This window comes from Eschrichtius robustus, chromosome 13 (assembly GCF_028021215.1).
Source record: "Eschrichtius robustus isolate mEscRob2 chromosome 13, mEscRob2.pri, whole genome shotgun sequence".
NCBI classification, from domain to species: Eukaryota; Metazoa; Chordata; class Mammalia; order Artiodactyla; family Eschrichtiidae; genus Eschrichtius; species Eschrichtius robustus.
The window spans coordinates 27188776-27212840 of record NC_090836.1 but is presented as its reverse complement, the minus strand read 5'-3'; the positions used below and the strand labels follow the sequence as shown (position 1 = coordinate 27212840).

At 41.1% G+C, this 24065-nt stretch overlaps 1 protein-coding gene across 7 annotated transcripts in view; it reads right to left on the bottom strand.

The window, feature by feature from the left end:
• Nucleotides 1-21774, bottom strand: part of RESF1 (retroelement silencing factor 1) — a 31672-nt gene extending 9898 nt beyond the window's left edge. For 2 of the 7 annotated variants that reach the window (XM_068560505.1, XM_068560498.1), the window contains exons 1-3: nt 21670-21774; nt 20244-20334; nt 3825-3908 (exon numbers count right to left, since the gene is read on the bottom strand). In XM_068560505.1, coding sequence (XP_068416606.1) covers nt 3825-3842 — 18 coding nt within the window. In that variant the 5' untranslated portion in view covers nt 3843-3908; nt 20244-20334; nt 21670-21774. Of the gene's footprint in view, nt 1-3824; nt 3909-13399; nt 13582-20243; nt 20335-21232; nt 21316-21669 lie in introns of those variants that run through there. The other 5 variants (XM_068560501.1, XM_068560503.1, XM_068560499.1 and 2 more) reach the window with 5 other exon arrangements.
• Between the last annotated feature and the right edge of the window lie 2291 nt (nt 21775-24065).

Here is a 24065-nt window from a genome sequence, read left to right as displayed (position 1 = left end):
GGTATCTACTGTTACCTTTCTTTCAGAAAATTTCTATATATAAAAAAACACCAATACATAGATAAAACCTCATCTTTTAAGACAAATGGAGTCCTACCAAACATGCTGTCTACAGTTAGCCTCATTTTCATTACTATACCTAGGATATCTTATCATTTCAACTACACACATATCTATCTCACTGTCTGCATAACATTCCACTTTCTGTGTATATCACCTTTTAACCATTTCTCTATTGATGGACATTTGGTTTTCTTAAGTTTTTGCACTTATAAACTATCCTATACTAAGAATTCTTGTATTTATGCTTTTATATTTGTGCTGTTTCTGCAAATTCCTACAAGTGAAATCAATGTCAAAAGACACTAAAATCATTTTCATAAGCAGTGACAAACTGCCTTCCAAAAAGACTGAAATAATTTATACTCTCACCAACAGTACAGGGACATGGGACATATCTAAAAACGGACAAATCTGTAACAAATGATAGGGCAAACAAAGTTGACTTAAACGTATTAATAGTATACCAAACAACTGCAGAACACACATTCTTTCCAATGCACATGGAATTTTTACTGGTACTGACCATATGGCTAGGCCATAAGCAAATATCATTTTTGAAGGATTACAATAATTCAGATTAATTCACAGTGGCATTAACCTAGAAATTGTAGAAAAAGGACCTAGGAAACTGACAAATAATTAAGAAATAAAGAATGCAGTGAGCTCTGGTGTCTCTTCCTCTAATTATCCAATAGGATACCAGACCTATTGAATCAGATCCCACCCTTATGACCTCATTTACCTTAATTATCTCCCTAAAGGCCCCATCTCTAAAAATAGTCACACTGGAGGTCAGAGCTTCAACATATGCATCTGGTGGGGGGGTAGGGGACAAGACACACAGTTCAGTCCATAATGGGCTCCCAACCCCATGTTAACATATGACTTGAGGATAATTTATAACATTAAATAGACTTATTTAAAAGAAGACTGGGAAGCAATCTCTGTATTTATCATACAAAGTTAAAAATAAGTTAATCCAAGGAAAAGACAGAGTGAAATAAAATGAGAACAGAGATTCAATAAGTCACAAGTTGGTAACAAATAAAAATCAATAAGCTTCTGACAACACTGATCATCATAAAAAAAAAATCCACTGTATTGGGAAAAGAGGCTATCACTAGATCTTACAGACATTAAAACGGTAATGTATTTATCTTGAGTATTTCCAAACATTTAAAATTTAGGTGGAATGGAGAAATTCCTTGAAAAAACATATCCTAACATCTATAATTAAATATCTTCACAAAGAAAACAGCAGGGCCATGTGGCTGTACTGGAGTGTTCTACCAATTATGGAAAAGATAATCCAATATAACCTCTTTAAAAGGATAAAAGAGGGAACACTTCATAGCTTATTTACTGAGCCTATCATACCAAAGCTGAAAAGAAAGACAATTAAGAAGCCAATCTCTCAGAAACAAACACAAAAGTCCTGAGCAAAATGTTAGCAAACCAAATGGGGTGATACATGAAAAGGATAACATCACGATCGAACTGAGTTTATTTCAGGAATACAAAGTTTGTCATTGAAAATTAATCAGAGTAATTACATTATAATTATTTTTAAAATCACATGATCATTTCAACAGATGCAAGAACTTTTGATAAAATTCAATTAAAATTCATTAAAAGAACAATTGTATAAAACCAAGAATAGAAAGAAGTTTCCTTAATTTTGATAAATGGTAATTTCAAAAATTCAGACCAACAACAGTAATATTATTATTAATAATAATAGATAACTTAAATAAAGATGCCACTATCACCCACTTCTATTCATTGTTGCACTGGAGATCCTAGAAAGTATAAGAATTGTGAAGGAAAATATAAAGCTATTAATAGACGTTATGTAGAAAATCCAAAACAATCTGTAGATCTTTTAGATCTATTACATGATGGGTCATAGTGTACTCAAACTAGATTGAAGAAGGCACATGTTACCATGTGTTTAATTTCTTGATATGTATGTTTATTTACGTATTTGCTCATAAATAATACATAGAAGGGAACCTTTTGAGGCCTGGTGTCGAGCATGAAATAAAGCCGTGACTAGAAACTGACTCCATGACTTCAGAGGTTTCATTTTTTGTCATTGCTGTACCTGAGCCAAGATTGATCTGTGCATGCTGGAAGGAAGAGGCAGACATTTTGGGGATCTCCTGCCAAGGTGACCTAAGGTGACACAGGTGGCATTAGAAACTCTCCCCCTCCCAAACTGAACATCTGATCTTGGAGATAACGTGCTCCTGGGACTATAAACTTAGGTGAGCTGGGACTGTTTGCATTTGAGACAAGTGTTGCTGTAACTTCATCTCTTGTCGAGCATCCATTCACCAAGGCACTGGCCACCAGAGGCTTTGCCCAAATGGACAGTCTTCACCTCATCACTTGTGACCCAGCAGTAATCCAGACCTGCTTGAGTGCCTCGTTGAGGAGACTAGTGTCTTGGACCAACTGGACTTTTCTATTATGGATGCATGGACTTGGTTCGTTACAAGCACTTCGTGCTCAAGTGGTTTTAACTTTCATTCTGCATTTTTACATACATTTTTGCTTTCTATTTCTCTGCTTGCTTCTTCTCACTTATGTGAAAGTCAAAGTCATTGGTGAACTCTATGTTTGTCCTGACCTGTCATCTGATTAAGGTAGTAAAGAAACCTCCCTCTCTTGAGAGTTTAATTTGTCGGGGAGCCAGATCACCCTTGTCCAGCATGACAGCATGCACATTTTGGTTTAAAAACAGGTCCCAAGGAGAAAGATCTGTATATTCCTCACATGCTTTCTCCCAGGAAAGCTCCTTAATAAGACAACTGATTAGGGAGAAGTATAATACAAAGTAAAAAGCAGTACTACCAAGTAGCAGTACTACAAAAGAGTTAATGATAAATTCCCAATAATTTGCCCTATTTCTTATGTGAGCTTGGGGGTGGGAGGCTGTTACAGACTGAATTCTGTTCCCTCAAAGTTTATATGTTTAAGTCCAGTTCACTATATTTGGAGATAGGGCCTTGAGTGAGGCAATTAAGGTTAAATGAGGTCTTAAGGGTGGGGCCTTAACCCAACAGGATTAGTGTCCTTATAAGAGACACCCAGGTGTATACACACACACACACACACACGAAAGACCATCTGAGGAGACACAGAGAAGGTAGCTGTGTGCAACCCAATGAGAGAGACCTCAGGAGAAACCAAACACATTGATCTCAGACTTCCAGACTCTAGACCTGCAGAAATTTATTGTTTAAGCTACCCAAGCTGTGGTTATTTTGTTAGGGCAGCCCTGCAGACTAACACAGAGCCTATGGGTAGGAAGAGAAATGCTCCTTACAAATAATTTGGGGTTGTTGGGTTTTTACCCCCTCTCTCTCCTTTGCTGGCATAGAAAAAAACTGAAGCCTGGAAAACCAACCTTGAACTACCGAAATTAAAAGGAGAGAGTTAAGAGACCTCTGTGGCAGTCCAGTGGTTAAGACTCCACACTTCCACTGCAGGGGGCGCTGGTTTCATCCCTGGTTGGGGAACGAAGATCCCACATGCCACTTGCCGCAGACAAAAACAAAAATAGAACAAAACAAAAAAGACTTTTTTCCTGACTGCAGCCTCTACTTTTGGATACAATGTATTCTTAGACCTTCTGAAGATATATTTTAATGGAGATAACCAGAGACAGGATTTCCATGTCTATCATTTAAGTTTTTCTTGGAAAAATAAACTCTTTTGCCCCCAAATTGGCACCCCGCCCTCTTATCTCCCCTCACCTGTGACAGCCATGGCATTTACCTAACAAATTCCAGCTACGGCTGAACTTAAGAACCTCTCTGCACAGGAGTAGCCGAAGTTTTCTGGGGAAAAAACACACAAGCCAACTAAATGAGTTCACACATTGCACATATAAACAGTGCCTGACAATTCTACTTCATTTTGTTGAAATTTTATTTATATTAAAGTAATTTAATTTTTCCATTCTTCTCTCCTCCCTGGTCCCCCGCCACCCCAACCCATACACATGCTCCCCGTACTCCGCTGCTTATATTTCAGAGAGAAAAAAAATAGCACTATCCATCATCCTCCTGTCACCAAATCTATAAGACACAGCCTTGTAAATGCAGTCTGTACTTACAGTATCAAATCTCTACATTTAAAATCCTGCTCCCAGGAATTCCCTGGTGGTCCAGTGGTTACAATTAAGTGCTTTGACTGCTATGGGCCCGGGTTCGATGCCTGGTCAGTGAACTAAGATCCTGCAAGCCACGCAGCACAGCCAAAAAACAAAAAACAAAAAACAAACAAAAAAAAAAACAGAGAGAGAGAGAGATAAAATCCTACTCCCTTTCCCTGTATTCCCAGTATCAACCTGTCTCTACTGGATTAAGTCAGTTACACATACACAGGCGCACACACATACGCACATACGCCAGGATTACTGGTACTCAAAAAACACAACAAATAACCTCACTGGGCCCTACATTGTTCAGCTCTCTACTCCCCCCCCCACACACACACCAGTGACAGTCTTTTAACTTGGCTAAAAATCACAAATATAACAAATCAGATTTTAAATGCTTAAGACCTTTAAAGGTAGAAACAAATATGATTTTTTTAAAAGTAATTTGTGGGACTTCCCTGGTGGTCCAGTGGGTAAGACTCCAATGTGCTCCCAATGCAGGGGGTGGGGGTTCAATCCCTGATTGGGGAACTAGATCCCACATGCATGCCACAGCTAAGAAGTCCACATGCCACAGCTAAAGATCCTGCATGCCACAACTAAGACCCGGCACAGCCAAAATTAAATAAACCAATATTAAAAAAAAATAAAGGTGGGACTTCCCTGTTGGCGCAGTGGTTAAGAATCCGCCTGCCAATGCAGGGGACAAGGGTTCAATCCCTGGTCCAGGAAGATCCCACATGCCGTGGAGCAACTAAGCCCACGCGCCACAACTACTGAGCCTGTGCTCTAGAGCCCATAAGCCACCACTACTGAAGCCCGCGCACCTAGAGCCATGCTCCGCAACAAGAGAAGCCACCGCAATAAGAAGCCCGTGCACCGCAACAAAGAGTAGCCCCCGCTCGCCACAACTAGAGAAAGCCCGCACACAGCAACAAAGACCCAATGCAGCCAAAAATAAATTAAATAAATAAATAAAAAATAAAAGTAATTTGTGATTCCATAAAATAACAAAAAAAATACTGAAAAAATTATTAAAGAAGCTAAAATGCTACATTACAAAATACTCACTTAATGCAAAAACAGTGAGGGACAAAAAGATATGAGACAGAAAATAAAAAGTACAAACGGGAGATGTAAATCCAACTATATCATAATAACATTAAAAGTGAGTGGATTAAACAATCCATACGACAGAATGCCAGATTATATTTTTAAAAAATGGCTAGCTAACTATATGCTGTCTCCAATAGGCATACCTTTGAGTCAAAGATAAAAACAGATTGGAAATAAAAGGATAAAAAAAGAGGGACTTCCCTGGTGGTCCAGCAGTTAAGACTCTGCACTCCTAATGCAAGGGACCCAGGTCTGGTCAGAGAACTAGATCCCACATGCCACAACTAAAAGATCCCACGTGTTGCAACTAAAGATCCCACATGCCACAACAAAGATCCCTTGTGCTGCAACTAACACCCGGCACAGCCAAATAAATAAATAAATAAAAATTTTTAAAAAGGGATAAAAAAAAGATATTAGGCATATAACAGCCACAATAAAGGGAGAATGACTATACTAATTATCAGAAAAAATACACTAAAACAAAAAATGTTACTAAAGAGAGACTTTTTATAACCATAAAAGGGTCAGTCCACCAAGCAACATATAACAACTATAAACATATACACACTTATGAGAGCATTAAGGGCTTCCCTGGTGGCACAGTGGTTAAGAATCCACCTGCCAATGCAAGGGACACGGGTTCAAGTCCTGGTCCAGGAAGATCCCACATGCCTCAAAGCGACTGGGCCCGTGCACCACAACTGCTGAGCCTGCACTCTAGAGCCCGGGAGCCACAACTACTGAGCCCGTGTGCTACAACTACTGAAGCCCACGTGCCTAGAGCCGGTGCTCCATAACAGGAGAGGCGACTACAATGAGAAGCCCGCGCACTGCAACAAAGAGTAGCCCCCGCTCACCACAACTAGAGAAAGCCCGCGTGCAACCGTGAAGACCCAATGCAGCCAAAAATAAAATAAATAAATAAAATTAAATTTTAAAAAAGAGAGAGAGCATTAAAATACAAGAAGTAGGGACTTCCCTGGTGGCGCAGCAGTTAAGAATCCACCTGCCAATGCAGGGAACACGGGTTCCAGCCCTGATCCGGGAAGATCCCAAATGCTGCAGAGCAACTAAGCCCATGCGCCACAACTACTGAGCCTGCGCTCCAGAGCTCGCGAGCCACAACTACTGAAGCCCACACACCTAGAACCCATGCTCTGCAACAAGAGAAGCCACCACAATAAGAATGCCGTGCACCATAATGAAGAGTAGCCCCTGCTCTCTGCAACTAGAGAAAGCCCACGCAGCAACGAAGACCCAATGCAGCCAAAAATAATTTTTTTTAAAAAATGAATAAATTTATATAAAAAAAATACAAGAAGCAAAACACAAAGTGAAAAATAGCCAATTCACCAAGAGTCAAAGACTTCAATTCCCCACTTTCAATAGTGAACAGAATTGGCAGGGGGAAAAAAAAAATCAACAAGGAAATAGGAGTTTTCAACATATTATATACACCCACATTTCTAGTTTCCAGTGCAGATTAAAAAAAAAAAAAAATTCAAAAAACTAGAGTACTTTAGGTTGCAGGTTAGTGCACAATTGTCCATTGGTTGCTTTGTAGTTTTAAGGTTCTCTCCTCTCTGGCAGTTACTATGGATTGGATCCAATAGTTCATGTACTCTTGTCAAGTGGCAAAAGGGTCAGCAAGCAGCCCAGTGACAGGTGCACGTGCCAGCAAGCTATGAAAGCACTAGATTCTTATATTCTGTTGTGGGGAATCTTTCTAACTATGAATAGGTATAGGTAAATTAGCAAACCGTAAATAATGATCCTTGATATAGCCGCACAAAGTTTGGCTCTACTAACCCACCCATCTGGCTGTAGGTTTTACGGTTTGGAGAACAAGCAATACTAATATGTTGATGCTGATAAACTGTGGTGGCCCTCACTGGGAAGGGAGGCAAGCAGCCCGGGTGTGTTGACATTAATAAAGTGCTATGGTCTACACTGGGGGGATTTAGAGTCATAATTCATATACTCCTATTCCAAAGAGAGAATCCATGGAGGCTTCCTGTGTGTCATCACAAAAACAGTCTTTTAAAATTTTTAATTAAAAAAAACCCTAAAGTCTATCTTTAGGTCTGACAGTCTCTGGATTGAAATCTTATATATATTATTACTATTACTTCCTGTGAGAAAAGTGGGACAAAAGCAAGTCACTAAAATCCATGGCATAGGAAGTTGTGAATAGCAAGTTGTAAACTGCGAAATTAAGATGAATTAGTGAAGCTGGAAAAAAAGGGAAGTGAGTGGCTGCAGTAGACTATAAATGTAACAATGCATGCGGATTTTCACATAAAATCTTCATAAAGACCTTACTAACGTTAAGAAAAGGCTTGTGAATTTTTTTTATTTTAAAATATTCTATATCCATACAATGCAAATATGGTTTAACTGGAAAGCCTCCTTTATTTGAAGTCAGACTTATTACAGAAAATTACAAACCAAAAAATAACCTAAAAATCATACCTTTGAAGAATAATCATATTAATATCTATCTTCAACACAAATGCACAAGCATTTACAACCACCAACAGAAAAAACTCTACTGAAATGGACCTATCATATTATGGTTTACCATGGCCAGGCTTACTTTAGGCCAGAAAAAGTAGTAAGAAACAGAACATGAAAGGGCAAATTAAGCCACATCAAGAATTTTTTATATGCAAGGGTAACCATTAATTTATCAAAGAAACTGGAACATTATTATAGTGAAAGATAATGCTATTCAAAGCCAAGAGTGATAGGCTTTTAAAAAGACTGTCTCAGGGAAAAGCAAAAGATGCGTATCTAGGGACTTCCCTGGCAAAACAGTGGTTAAGACTCTGCGTGTCCACTGCAGGGTGCACGGGTTCCATCCCTGGTCAGGGAACTAGTATGCCGCATGGCGTGGCCCAGAAATTAAAAAAAAAAAAAAAAAGATGCATATCTAGACAGTTGTCTAGCAGGCTTCAATAAATGTTTGTCAAATGAATAAATGTTATCTATAATTGTTGAACACCAAGTTAAAGAGAAGTCCCTATTTAAATCTGCAAATGGGAAAAAGTCTCCACCCCTCCCTTTGCATCTGTGTCAACCATAAACATTACATGATTTCATCTGTAAGCATTTCAGTACCTCAAAAATACAGGATTTCTTAAAAAATATAGTACTCTTCTCATACCTGAAAAAAACATATATCTCTTCTGGTATTTTAAATTGGAACCTTCCGTTATGTCTTTAGTTCCACTTCTAACGTGTTTATTTGGAGATTCCACTGATGTGATTAAATTGAGGAAAAACCAGTATTTTTCATTGCAAAACTCATCTCCAATGGAAAAAGCTATAGATTCTTCTTTAAAATCAACAAAACCAGAAATACCACACATAAGTGGTAAAACCCACTTCTGAGGAATTCCAAAAGTATCAAGATTTACTCAACCTATTCCAGCTCTGACTTCTTGTGTTCTTAGTCCTAAGAGAAATAAGGCTTTTATCAGTCCTTGAATTAGGCTTTCAAGAATAGACTACCCTAAATTTTACCTTTATAACACAACTTATAAATAGTAACAGCTAACACTTGAAAATTTATGTCAAGAACTGTATTGAATACTAAATACATCTAATGGTCACAACAAATGCACGAAGCCAAGCAGTCCTAAGCAGGAGCACCGCGGCTGGCAGGGCCACTGTCCCAGCTGTTAGGTCGGCTCTCTACACTGCCGCAGACAGAAAGGAGGCAAGACTGAATGGATTCTTATGTAGTTTTTTACCCACTCAAACAGCAAAACCAACTTCAGTGTCCCTAGTCCCACAAGGTAGTACCAAGGCGGATGAGAACTAAACCGCAGTCATCTCATAGCCTGCAGTTATACCCCAAGGGAAGGGAGGCTGTCAAGTCTTGAGTGCAAGTGGAACTAGGGAGGAAGAGAAACCACATTGTGGACCTGTGGGGTGTCCTGCCAAGGTGTGGGTCAGACTGAGATTAAGCTAAACTTTGCCTGTGAGGCTTTTAAAGGAAAAGAAGGGTCATCAGAGCCCCACGGTGAAGCTGTTCACCTACACGTCTACTCTCCAATCTTTCAGGTACCTAGCTCCAAATTCGATTCAGAAGCACAATCAGACACCCTACTTAATTATACTTCCTCTTAGGTAACACTGGGTAAGAGTGACTAGACAGTGACTCTCAGCAGGATGATCAGGCCACAACCAGGCTCCCCATATGTCCCAGATGCCATCAAGGTTCACCAGTCAGAACCACATGGCTTCCTCCTGGGAGAATGGAGAAGCCGGAATAAATTGCTCTCCTTTCCCTGACTGATTAATCTCAGTACAGCATGAGATGTTGGCACTCATCATGATGGGCAGCAGGAAATTCAGAGCAATGCGATGATCACTGGGGCTAGAAAGTTTACACTTGTTTGTTGCGTCTTTATAGTAGAGGTCAGACAAATTTCAGACCACCTTTTCTAGGAGTATTATTCCCTAAAGTGGGAACTAAAGATCACAGAGCACACAGGAAGAAGTCAGTTATCCTTCCTTGGAGTTCTGCCTAGCAACTCATTTGGGCCCTCTAGGTTCCCACCTCAAGGAAACACGACCCATTAGAGGGGTAGTGGTCTCAAGTATCTGGAAATCCCTGACAACTGCCTCAAGTATAGATGATTAATATTTGGTAGGCAAGTATAAGCTACTTAACAATATTCTACTGGGGTACAAACTGCATTAGGAGATAAGCATCACTTATTACAATAGGAATGAGGCGATTCTGTGCCTCTTGAGGTAGACAAACTCCCTGAGTAGAAGTGAACAGTTCCCATAAAGTACGCCGAAATGCCTCTGAAGAGAAATCTGATAAAAATCTTTTCCTCCCTGTTGGTTACCACTGTCATAATCGGCACATTATAGTGTTTGTTCTGGTAGTCCCAGGTTGTTGACAGGATTCCAAGAACTACAACAGAGGCATTTTGTTGTCATGGGGTTAAGATTCAGATTCTATAAAACTGGAGGTTAAGATTAATGATGCAAACAGATCTCAAGTACCAGAAGAAATATACAGGACAGAATCTACCTTCTTGTCAGCAGGGTCAGGTAAAGGATGACAGATCCAGCAAGCAGTTAAATTCAGAGCCATAACTACAGTCTAGAAAATGTACACAAGAGGGTTCTAATCAGGAAACCATGAGAAATCATGACTAATAGGATGAAGTATTCAGGCCTTTGCCCAAGGACACAGCTCCAAGGACATCCACTCTCAAAGTCAGCAGCTGCTGAGTTTCTAAGTGTCCTTAGGTTAAGATCTTCCATTGGCCTGTAGTTATACTGAAGATGGTGGCAACAGTCTGGAGTAAATTAGATTAATGGTTTCTAAGCGCCCCCTACCCCCATGATCAGTACTGTCTTCCTTCCCCACCAGCATAGGGGAGCCATTCAAATTTTGCTGGATGAGAAGGAATGGCACTCAGTTGTAAAGTGAATAATCCCATGCTCTAAGCCACCCTAGCCACAACACTTTGCCCAATGACATGATCATATAGAAGGAAAATGTAAAAACTGATAGAAATTGTGGCAGTGAATCTTTAGGGGCATAATGAAAGTGACCTACTGAAGATGAATTTCTGTCATCCAATAAACATCCTTCAACTACTTCAACTAAAGTAACACGTAGCAAGAAACTGAATGCAGAAGCAGATATAAGAATCCAACTATTAGCCAGACATTAAAGAGATTTGCAAAAATACAAAACAATGCCACTCTTTTCACTGGTGTTTTGTGTTGTTTTGGAAAACATTTATATTAACATGTAAGGATTTACTCTGGTTTTTTTAATTATTATTCATTTATTTATTTTTGGCTGCGTTAGGTCTTTGTTGCTGAGCGCGGGCTTTCTCTAGTTGTGGCAAGTGGGGAGCTACTCTTCGTTGTGGTGCATGGGCTTCTCATTGTGGTGGCTTCTCTTGTTGTGGAGCACGGGCTCTAGGCGCGCAGGCTTCAGTAGTTGTGGCACATGGGCTCAGTAGTTGTGGCTCACGGGCTCTAGAGCGCAGGCTCAGTAGTTGTGGCACATGGGCTTAGTTGCTCCGCAGCATGTGGGATCCTCCCGGACCAGGGCTCGAACCCGTGGTCCCCTGCATTGGCAGGCGGATTCTTAACCACTGCACCACCAGGCAAGTCCTACTGTTATTTTTAAATAAAATAGTTTTTAAAAATTCCTGTTTGTTTTTAATGCAGTAAACATTGATGTAACCTACATAAACAAATGTTCTTTAGGGTCTTTAAGAATTTTTACTGTATATAATTGCTTCCTGAGACCATGTGTTCCTGCAGTCTCCAGCTACAAAGAAAGCATGTCCATGCAGCTCTCAATGGAGGGAGAATCTGGAAGCACACATCTGACTTCTATGGACTTTGCCTATGCACACCTTTTCCCCGTTGGTCCTATAGTGTATCCTTTGCTGTCATAAACTTTAGCCACAAGAATACAAAAAGAGAGAAAACTAACAAAACCACAAGTTGGGTCTCTGAAAAGATCAACAAAATTGATAAACCTTTAGCCAGACTGCGCAAGAAAAAAGACTCAGATTACTAAACTCAGGAATAAGGACATTACTACCAACCTTACATTTAAAAAGAGATACTATGAACAACTGTATGCCAATATATTCAGATCATTTGGATGATAAGGACAAACCCCTGTGATATTGTAATTTATAATAAGAAATACATTATTAGGTCTTCATCCCCATTTGTGGCACAAAGCTCCTAAAACCCTCGGATTTTCCTTAGTGAGAGTGATAAGGTGTCTTTTGTTATGTCACTGAGGTGACTTTCTGACTGCACCTAAGGATGGAGGCTGGTTGCCAGGAGAACCAACCAGATGATTTTGTAACACAGCAGGACCCTATGGGGCCTTTCTGGGACAGGCCTTCCCCCATATCCTCTGCTTTAGCTCCTCTCTGAAGTACCTAGATAATAGTATTTGATGCAAATTTCCTGAGTTGTTGGACAAACTACATGATGATCATGAGCACATATCCCCAGGCCTCCTGGAGCCTAAGGACTGATGAGGTTAACCCCTGTGACACCACCCGGCTGCCTCACCATCAGCCAATCAGAGAACTGTGCGCAAGCTGATCACTTACCCTGAGAGCCCCGCCCCAATCACCTGGCCTTTGAAAATGCTTTGCTGAAACCCTTCAGGGAGCTCAAGGCTTTTCAGGGCATGAGCCACCTCATCTCCTTGCATGGCCTTGCAATAAACCTTTCTCTGCTGCAAACTCTGACATTTCAGTTTGTTTGGTCTCACTGTGTTTGCGTTAACAATTAGAGGGTTGAACTTTCAGTCCCACCCCTCACCCCCCGCCCCGCACCTCCCTCCCCAACCCCACAGCTCCAGGAGGGGAGAGGAGCTGGAGGTTGAATCAATCACCAATGGCCAGTGATTTAATCAATCATGACTGTGTAAAGAGGTCTCCATAAAAACCCCAACGGGCAGGGTTGGGGAGCTTCGGGGTTGATGAACACATGATCTGGGGAGAAGTGGCATGGAAGCTCCACATCCCTTCCTCCCATGTACTTCACCCTACACATCTCTTCCACTCTTCCATCTGGTTGATGACTCCTATTGTTAAAAAATAAAAACAAAAACAAAAACAACAGGTCCTAGGTTGGAGCCACTTGCCCCCAGGACAGCAAACTAAGATTTAATTGCAGTTTCAAAATCTCCCAGGACTTAAATTTCTGGAATTTCCTGGTCAGCACTAGTGAGGTAACCTTGCCTGAAACAATACTTTCTTTTCTTTTGCTAATAACCTCCTTCTCGGCCGGGTTTCTATAAAAGGCTTCCATTCTGTACAGCTCCTCAGAGCTCCAATTTACTCTCAATTCATGAATTGTTGAAAAAAGCCAATTAGATCCTCAAATTTACTCAGTTGAGTATTGTGTAACAATATCCTTTAATATCCTTTGCAATAAACCAGTAATCTAGTAAGTAAAATGTTTCTGAGTTCTGTGAGTCTCTCTAGCAAATTAATTGAACAGAGGAGGGGGGTCTTAGAAACCTCTTACCAATCGATCAGAAATACAGGTATCAACCTGGACTTGAGACTGGTGTATGAAGTTCAAGGAGAGGGTCGGTCCTGGAAACCTCCAATCTGTATCCAGTCAGAAGCACAGGTGACAATGTGGGCTTGTGCATCTGAAGTGGGGGGTGAGGCAGCTTGTGGGACTGAGGCTTCGACCTGTGGAATCTGATGGCATTTCCGGGTAGATAGTGTCAGAATTGAGTTTGTAACAGGGAAGAGACAAATCTAACTACATGTTGGATCTGGTTCTTTTACTTTAACCTTTGCTTTCCGCTGCTTTTGTTCACTAAAAGGATACTGTCTATACATAATGGCCTGACTCAGGGAACCCTGCCCCTGAATGTTAAACCAAAGTGCCTTTGTTCAGGGAAGTGTCCAGACTCTGTCCACCTGTGGATGGCTGCAAGAAAGAAGAAATCAACACATCCCCTCCTCCCTGAGGCTGGCCATTCCAGGGGATATTTGCAAAACTTATGGCCTTTTTACTTCATTTCCTCACCTCCTCCCCCTCTCTGTTCTATAAAAGAAACTGGCATCCAAACCCCGATAAGATGGTTCTTTTGAGACACTAGTCTGCCATCTTTTCCGTCTGCCGGCTTTCGGAATAAAGTCATATTCCTTGCCTCAACACCTCGTCTCCTGATTTACTGGCCTGTCGTGCAGCAAGTAGAGGGAGCTTGGACTTGGTAACAAGTTGAATTGTAGAACACCCAACTGATATTCCCAGAGAATTGGTTGTTGGTGGTATGGGGGGGAACTCCCACCCCACACACATTGGAATTGGGTGCAGAATCCCAAAAGACACACTGACCAAAACTGACTCAAGAAGATACAGGAAATCGGAACAGACCCATAAAGAAATTGAATTAATAACCAAAAAACAACCCAAAAAGAAATGGCTAGGCCCAGATGACTTTCTGGTGATTCATGCCAAAAATTTAAACATTTAAAACCCACTCTACAAACTCTTCTAAAACATAAAAGAGGGAATACTTCCCAAATCAATTTTGAGGCCAATACTAAAATCAGGAAATAAATAAATACATAAAATCACAATAAAACTACAGACCAATCTGTTATGAATATAGATGCAAAAATCTTCAACAAAATACTAGTGAACCAAATATAACAGCATATAAAAATAAGTATACGCCATGACCAACTGGTACTTTCCCAGAAATGCAAGATTGATTTTTTTATTTTTTATGTTGAACCAATGTCATATAACACATCAGTAGAATAAAGGACACAAACCACATAATCATCTCAAGCACATGTAGAAAAAGCATCTACTACGACTGAAATTAAATGCATCCTGAAATCCAACACCCTTTCAGATAAAAACACTAAAACTAGAAACAAAGGGGAACTTACTCAACTGGATAAAAGGCATCTACAAGAAAAGCCACAGCTTTAAAGCCTGACTGTTTTTCCCTTTACAAGATCAGGAACAAGACAAGGATATCTGCTCTTGCCACTTCTATTCAACACTGTAGGAGGGGTTCTAGCCATGGCTAGATTGGAAATTAAGAAATAAAACTAGGGCTTCCCTGGTGGCGCAGTGGTTGAGAATCTGCCTGCCAATGCAGGGGACACGGGTTCGAGCCCTGGTCTGGGAAGATCCCACATGCCGCGGAGTAACTGGGCCCGTGAGCCACAACTACTGAGCCTGAGCGTCTGGAGCCTCTGCTCCGCAACAAGAGAGGCCGCGATAGTGAGAGGCCCGCGCACCGCAATGAAGAGTGGCCCCCACTCGCCGCAACTGGAGAAAGCCCTCACACAGAAACGAAGACCCAACACAGCCAAAAATAAACATAATAAATAAATAATAAATAAAAAAATTAAAAAAAAAAAAAGAAATAAAACTACCTCTACTTACAGATGGCTTCATCTTGTATATAGGAAGTTGTAAGGAATCCACTAAAAAACTAATAGAACTAGTTTGACTAGGTCGCCTAGTACAAGCTCAGTATACAAAAACCAAATTTATTTCTATACAACAATCTAGAAAACAATTCCATTTACAGTAACAGCAAAAAGAATGAAATACTTTGGAATAAATTTAACGAAAAGTAAAAATTGTACACTCTGAATATTACAAAACATTGCCAAAAGAAATTAAAGACGTAAATAAATGGAAACACATCCCACATTCATGGACTGGAAGATTTGATACTCTCAAGGCGGCACTACTCCTCAAATTGGTCTACAGATTCATTACAACCCTTACCAAAGTCCCAGATGTCTTCTTTGCAGAAATTGAGAAACTGACCCTAAAATTCATTTTGAAAAAGAGTATAAAGTTGAAGGACTCACACTTCCCAATTTCAAAACTTTAAACTACAAAACTAGAGTAAACCGCTACAGGCTCTTTGGTGGGGCCTTACGCCAATGGGTATTTCCCAGAACTGCTGCTGCCAGTGTCCTTGTCCCCGTGAGCCACAGCACCCCACCCCACCTCTGCAGGAGACCCTGCACTACCAGCAGATCTTAAAATAGTAACTGCAAATTAATAAGAAGAGCTACCATTGAGCAAGGGTGCACATCACATTGGGAGCCTTTTTAGTTTTGCACTCTAATGGTACTGATGATCTTGCAAGCCTTCCCTGTACCTTGAACCTCTGTGGTTTCCAATGATGTTGCTGCCCATCTGAAAGGACCTGATGAGAAGGGGAAGAGCCAGCAGTCACGTCATCGGGACACTCAGGCAAAATATGGAGATACTCACATGGCAAAAAACTAAAGCCTCCTTCCAACAGCTATGTGAGTGAGCCATCTTGGAAGCAAATCCCTGAGCCTCAGTCAAGCCTTCAAAAACTGTGTGCAGCTCCTGCCAATATCCTGACAGCAGCCTCATGAAAAGCCCTGAGCCAGAACCACTCAGCTAAGCCATTCCCTGATTCCTGACCCATAGTAACTATATGAGATAACTATTTGCTGTTTTAAGCCACTAATATTTGGGGTAATTATGCAACAACTAATTATAATAACTAATACCAAAGGCTAAAAAAAAAATAGAGTAAACAAAGTCATGTGGGACTGAACTAGGATAGACATTGATCAATGGAACAGAATCCAAAAACAAATCCTCATATATATGATCACTAGGAAGAAACTAGAATCCAGAATATATAAAGAACTTTTACACCTCGACAATATAAAAACTTGAATTTAACAGAGATTTTGAATAGACACTTTTTCCAAAGATATACAAATAGGCAATATGCACAAAAAGATGCTCAACATCATTAACTACCACAGGAAAGCAATAAAATCACAGGATGCCACTTAATGCTCACTATGATAGCTACAATCAAAAAGACAAGTGTTGGTAAGGATGTGGACAAACTGGAACTCCTCCTGTGCATTGCTGTTACTACTGAGAATGTATATGCTTCATCAAGAACAGTCTGGCAATTTCTCAAAAGGTCAAATATAGTTACCATATGATATGACAGAGCAATTCCACTCCTAGATATATACATAATATGCGAATTGAAAATGTATGTCCATACAAACACTTGTACATGAATGGTCACAGCAACATTATTCAGAATAGCCAAAAAGTGGAAACAATCCAAATGTGTGTGAATTGATGAAAGGAAAACAAAATGTGGCATAACCATACAATGGAATTATTACTTGCTAATGAAAAGCAATGAAATACATACATGCTTATCATGAATCAATCTTGAAAACATCACGCTAGGTGAGAAAAGAGTCGTAAAAGATCACATATGACATCATCTATAAGAAATGTTCAGAATACACAACTCTAGAGACAAACTAGATTAACGGTTGCCTGGAGATGCATGGGTTGGGGGAGAATGGAGAGTATAGAGAATATATGGAGAGTATAATGAGTAGAGATTCTTTTTGGGGGCAAGAATATGTTCTAAAAGTGATTGTGGTAATGGTTGCACACTATGTGAATATATGCAAAACCACTGTATACTGTAAGTGAATAAACTGAATTATATGAATATGATATAGAATTATATCTCTAAACTACAGTTTAAAAAAACAAAACATTTCCCAGTTGTTAGCACAGACATGGGCACATGACACGATGAGCACTAATGTAATTATAGACCTGGCAGAGCAACCAAAGACATGCTCTGTGCAAGTTGAAGCTGACTGGCTATATACCTGGAGATGTTAGGGCTACCCAATGAAGGGGGAGCTGTGCCTGAGAATGAAGTCAATGCCAAAGAGGACAGCAGAACTCAAAGACAGTGTCTCAAGTCTTTAATACTTTCTTTCAGATTCAAATGTTGGATCCAGCCAAACCTGAAAGTCAAGCCACATGAACTTTTTTTTTTTAACACCTTTATTGGAGTATAATTGCTTTACAATGGTGTATTAGTTTCTGCTTTATAACAAAGTGAATCAGCTATACATATACATATATCCCCATATCTCTTCCCTCTTGGCGTCTCCCTCCCATCCTCCCTATCCCACCCCTCTAGGTGGTCACAAAGCACTTCGCTGGACTCCCTGTGCTATGCGGCTGCTTCCCACTTGCTATCTATTTTACATTTGGTAGTGTATATATGTCAGTGCCACTCTCTCACTTCATCCCAGCTTACCCTTCCCCCTCCCTGTGTCGTCAAGTCCATTCTCTACGTCTGAGTCTTTATTCCTGTCCTGCCCTTAGGTTCTTCAGAACCATTTTTTTTTTTAGATTCCATATATATGTGTTAGCATATGGTGTTTGTTTTTCTCTTTGACTTATTTCGCTCTGTATGACAGACTCTAGGTCCATCCACCTCACTACAAATAACTCAATTTCGTTTCTTTTTATGGCTGAGTAATATTCCATTGTATATATGTGCCACATCTTCTTTATCCATTCATCTGTCAATGGACACAGGTTGTTTCCATGTCCTGGCTATTGTAAATAGCGCTGCAATGAACATTGTGGTACATGACTCTTTCTGAATTATGGTTTTCTCAGGGTAAATGCCCAGTAGTGGGATTGCTGGGTGTAATGGTAGTTCTATTTTTAGTTTTTTAAGGAACCTCCATACTGTTCTCCATAGTGGCTATATCAATTTACATTCCCACCAACAGTGCAAGAGGGTTCCCTTTTCTCCACACCCTCCCCAGCATTGTTTGTAGATTTTTTGATGGCCGTTCTGACTGGTGTGAGGTGATACCTCATTGTAGGTATCACCTACATTTGCATTTCTCTAATGATTAGTGATGTTGAGCATCCTTTCATGTGTTTGTTGGCAATCTGTATATCTTCTCACATGAACTCTTAAGTTATGTGATCCAAAAAATTCTCTTTGGGGGCTTAAAAAAATTTGCTTATGATTTTTTGTTTCTTGAAACCTAAGTGGACAATATAATTTCTTTAACCACAATTTTAAACACAAGTTAAGATTTTATTTACAAATGAAGTCTTGTAATTTAACACATCTCAAGACAATCTTAGTGACTGTCATTAAATCTCTGCAATCACTTGAGACATTTACCTCAACAGGCTAGCCTCTAACACTGCCCTTCAATTTACAAGCACACTTAGGATAGCAAGCATAGACACACTACATAGCTGTCTGTCAACAAAGCACTTAGAGTTCTTCAAAGGTCCACAAGATAACATTTTTTTTTTTAAGATTACGCCTTTAGGGCTTCCCTGGTGGCGCAGTGGTTAAGAGTCCGCCTGCCAATGCAGGGGACACGGCTTCGAGCCCTGGTCCAAGAAGATCCCACATGCCGCGGAGCAACTAAGCCCGTGCACCACAACTACTGAGCATGCGCTCTAGAGCCCACGAGCCACAACTACTGAGCCCGCGTGCTATAACTATTGAAGTCCACGAGCCTAGAGCCTGTGCTCCACAACAAGAGAAGCCAGCGCAATGAGAAGCCCTAGGCACAACTAGAGACTGCCTGCGCGCAGCAACGAAGACCCAACGCAGCCAAAAATTAATTAATTAATTAATTAAAAAAAAAACAACGGCTGCAGGTAAAAACCAGAGTTGTGTCTGGTACTTCCTTACAAAAACAGAACCTCCAACATGATCTACAGTGAAGGGTCTAATCAACACAAACTTGATAAACTGATTTAGAGCTTAAATGAGCAAACTGAATCTCCTATAAGACAGTGTTAATTTTCTTAGGCCATAAAATATATTTCTTCTCATGACAACAGCTAAGATTTATTAAGCACTTACCATTTACCAGGAGCTCTTCCAAGTGTGTTCTATCTACCAAACTCATTAACTTATCACAGCAATCCTGCGAGCTAGGTACTACTGTCACCCCCATTTCACAGAAGATGAGAAAACTGAGGCAGAGAAGTTAAATAATTCTCCCAAGGTTGCAGAGATAGCAAGTGGTAGAGCCAAAATCTGAAGCTCAGCAGTCTGACTGCAGGGACCATGGTCTTAATCATTACAGATGATTTCCTAACACTACTTGGAGTTTACAGGATGGAAGCCCTGAAATGACCTCTTTGGCTTTATAGGTTGATATTTCAGGGAATGGTTCTCCCAGAGTTCTGCTCTGTGCTGCCTTCCTCCAACCCCATGTGCCACATATGATGAATTTAAAACATAAAATAAGAGACAGACCATGTAGAGAATAATGTTAAGTAGACCTCTTCCTCAGTAACTTAGACCACAGTCACCTCACCATCATCTCCTATTCCTTTTCTTGCAAAGATGAACAACTGAATTCTCCATGCCATGCCAACCATATTTCTCAAGCTTTGACGTGAAATCCACAGCATCCTATAGTTTAATATTTAACCAATGCTGATTCAACTTAATAATTTTGTTCCACAACAGATAAATTAGACTACTTAGAGGTGACACGCTTACCTTTAAATATGATATTACTCATTCATTACTGTATATGTTCCCATTTCCCCGTGTCAGTACCACTCCACAGTGTGTGTTTACTTCTTTGGTCCTAGGAACAGCAAGAAACATTTTATAACTGATAATAACTTAATATAAAACTTAAATATATAATATATAATTTAATACAAAATTTATAGTTGAATTTATAAAGTTCATATTAAATTTATAATAAAAATACACACTAATCTGTTTACTTGACATGACACTGCTGTGCAAACTGTTCCTTAAGGTTGCACCAAAAGCAAACTAAGTTTACTGAATTCTTATTAAGAAGGCAAAGTAACAAACAGAAACTGGGTCTGCCTTAAAATACCATTCACTTTTTAAGTGATAATTCACGGGCGCTCCTCCTGGGCCACTATTATTTTATCACGCTAAGCAACACTTTAATTCTTTATTGGATTAGTAAACGAGAAGCCAACTGTACAGTAAAAAAAATAAGTAAAACCTTAACTCATGCATAATAACACTAAATAAAACTTAAATGTGGTTTACAGCTAACGCATTAATCAGAAAAATCCCCAAACAAGCTCTGCGACCCGCCTATTTAAATGCATCCAAGCTCATCCCCATCCCTTGCTGTTCTCTTTATTTTGAATACAGGCACTAGAAGTATTACAAATTGTTTTCAGTGAAACGATTCTCCGTAAGCTTGGATCCTAAGGTCATCTGCTTAGGGAATTCGCGTCCCTCGAGAACATCTAAAATCGGTACGCATTTGTGCATTTAAAAATGCCTCGAGGGACTAACTATTGCAGAGGAACAGAAAGCGTCTCCGGCACAAGCTCGTTCGCGGGCCACTTGGAGATGCAAGCGAAGCAATTGTTTCGGGAGGTTCTGCATAATGGGGGTGGGGAGGAAGAAAACACTAGAAAAATAAATGCAAAACAAATATCTTTTTTTCAAGCCAGCGACAGGAAATCAATAAAAACATAAGCCACTCTCACATCCAGCCTAACCAATCGCCTTGGAGTTTAACAAAATGCGTCCTCGTAGTCGGCACCCGCGACCTCTACCGTGAAGAGTAAGACGATCCACAGAAAACACCCGGCGAGGCGCCGCCCTCTGGGTCAGGCTCTGAGTCCGCGGCTCCTCCGGGCCAGCCCCGCGCCGCGGGAGGGCAGCGAGCCGAGCCCGGCGGGCCCGCCCAGCTCTGGGCGGCGGCCAGCGGGGCGCGCTCACCGCGGGCCCGGGGCCCGAGGCCCGAGCCCCCGGAGCCCCCGCAGCCGCCACTCTGTCCCCTCCGCAGAACAAAAGCGCTCGCCGCCACACGCCCAGCCCCCGCCCGCAGACACCTGGACTCCCGGTGCCCCCAGCCCCGCCAAGACCAGTGAAGACGTGCCAGTGCCCGCCGGGAACCAGGCCCCCCGCCCCCGCCACTTACCAACGGGCACGCAACCCAGCCAGGGTGAGCGGGGAAAGCACAGCGCCTCACGGCCCCAGAGTTTAAGTCAACTCGGGTCCGCCTCCAGGGGCGGGTCGAGTTGGAGGCCCCTCTCCCGGAACAGCACAACCCCGCCCCGGGCGCAACGGCCGCTGCGAGACCCGGTCCCCGGCGCCGGGGTCCTAGTGCCGATCGGATGAAGTAGCGTCCGGGGCTAGCCCCGCCCCCCAGTCATCTCCCAAACTTGCAAAGCTTGTTTACGTATCTGAGGAAGAAAACTCCAGCAGTGGCTCTCCGCCTTTAACTTGCATCAGATTCTTTCGAAGGATTTGTTAAAAAGGGACTGAAGAGCACCACCTGCAAAACTGCCAATTCAGTAAGTCTAACTCCAGGCTGAAAATTTCTAACAAGTGGGACCATCCATTAACGCAGAGAAACCTTCTCAAAGAAAAGGAAATAGACTCTTTTTGCTGGGGGATTTCTACAGGAGAAAGTTGTGAAAATTAATAAAGGGAAACCTCACCAAAATAGAGTTGGGAGGCCAGAAGGGGGAGCTCTCATGCAGTACAGTACCACTCCCAGTCAATTGCAGAAAGAATTGTCAATTACAGGCCCCAAAGAGCAAAGATGTACATTGCAGTTCATACAAGAAATAGACTACCCCAGCAACTCAGCCAATGAGAAACTGTCATCACCCTCACTTTTCACCATGCACTTTCCTTCAAAAGAACCCCTCCCAAATTCCTCCTTTTTCTCTATAAAGTAACTTTCCTTTATTTGTTGGACTTGCCTATGGCTTTTGCTATAGCTTGCTTGACCCAAATTGCAATTCGGTCACCAAGTGCAAACTGATACCGCTTGCCCCATGACAGGCCAATACATCGAGAGACCAGGTGTTGGGACAAGGAATAGCGACTTTATTCAGAAAGGCAGCAGTCGGAGAAGATGGCAGACCAGTGTCCCAAAGAAACATCTTACCGGAGCTAGAATTCAGGCTTCTTTTAATACTAAAGGGGGAAGGGGTGTGGTTGGTTGTTGCAGACTTCTTGGTGCAGGCCAGACCCTGGAGGGGATGTGAGAATCCTTTGTTTTTGTAGCTGTCCACAAAGGTCTGGTCACCATGTTCCTGTAAACCTCCAACAAGACAAATGTTATTCTTTGTTCTGCAACTGTTTATCTCTATGTAAATGAAAAGTCTTATACCTTTAAAGGTCAAGCCTGGAAGGCAGAGCCTTGAGAATGCGCTATAAAGTACATTTCAGGCTCTAGGCAACATTTTTTTGGACAAAGGTGCAGAACCAGCATGACTAAGCACAGGCTATGGGGCAACAAAGCACAAAGGTTAGAGCTAAAGGTATCAGGTTTGTTCTTCTCTGTTACAATTCCTCTGCTATTCCGGAATAAACCCATTTTTGCTGGTAAAATAACTTTTATTTTTAAAGTCAACAAAGTAAACAAGGGAATCCAATCTGAGTGAATAAGAATGAGAAAGGGCAGAGTTGGTTAGTTCTTGTAATATGTAGGGCAGGGTAGTCCTTTGCCCTCTTGAGGTGTAGATCATGGCTCTGCACTCACTAGACATACAACTTTGGGGAAATCACTTAACCTGTCTCTGCTCAGTTTTCTCATCTGTAAATTGAAAATAACACTAACACTTACCTCATAGGATCGTTGAGATAGTTACATGAACTAATACATAACTAAAAGCAGCTCCCAGAACATGGGGTGGTGTCCTTGGCTCAGATAAGGGGTTTTCCAGAGCCTAAGCCACTCAGGTCAGCAAACAGAAGTGAACCCAAGAAACAGGGAGTTTTGTTGCAAGAAAGTCTGACATGGACCCCACTCCTATATAGCCTAAGGAAGGCTTAATGCCCAGCAAGATTTAATGCCTGGGAAGCTACAACTCATTCTGAAATGAAGCAGCTGATCTCTCTGCTGTGTATCCTTGCCCCTGTTTGTGCTGACTTTCTCCTGTCTCCTTTAGATGAATAAAGCTTGTCTGATTTTCCAAAAGTGTGGTCTTTCCACCACTCCTAAAGTACAACTGACATTTGTCAATATAGCAGGCCTGAAGGGTCACCAGTAAGGAGACTTGCAAGGGGAGGACACAATCTCTAGAACCTGAAAGTTGTTTAATCAGGGGCTGGACTTTAAGTTGCCTTCTCTTTAAGGTATTTATAATTCAGTATGCTAAACAAAGAAACTTGTTATCCGACTGGTCAGGCTGGGGAAAGATTCCCCAAAAGATTAGATTGTTCTATGCTATGTCCCCTATCATAAATTACAAATCCTCTCCCTGTGTTTCACAATATTCAAAAGAAAGTCTCTCTTTAGTCAAATTACTTTGACTATAGATGCTATCTCAATCTTTCAAGAGCATAATACTTAGCCTCAAG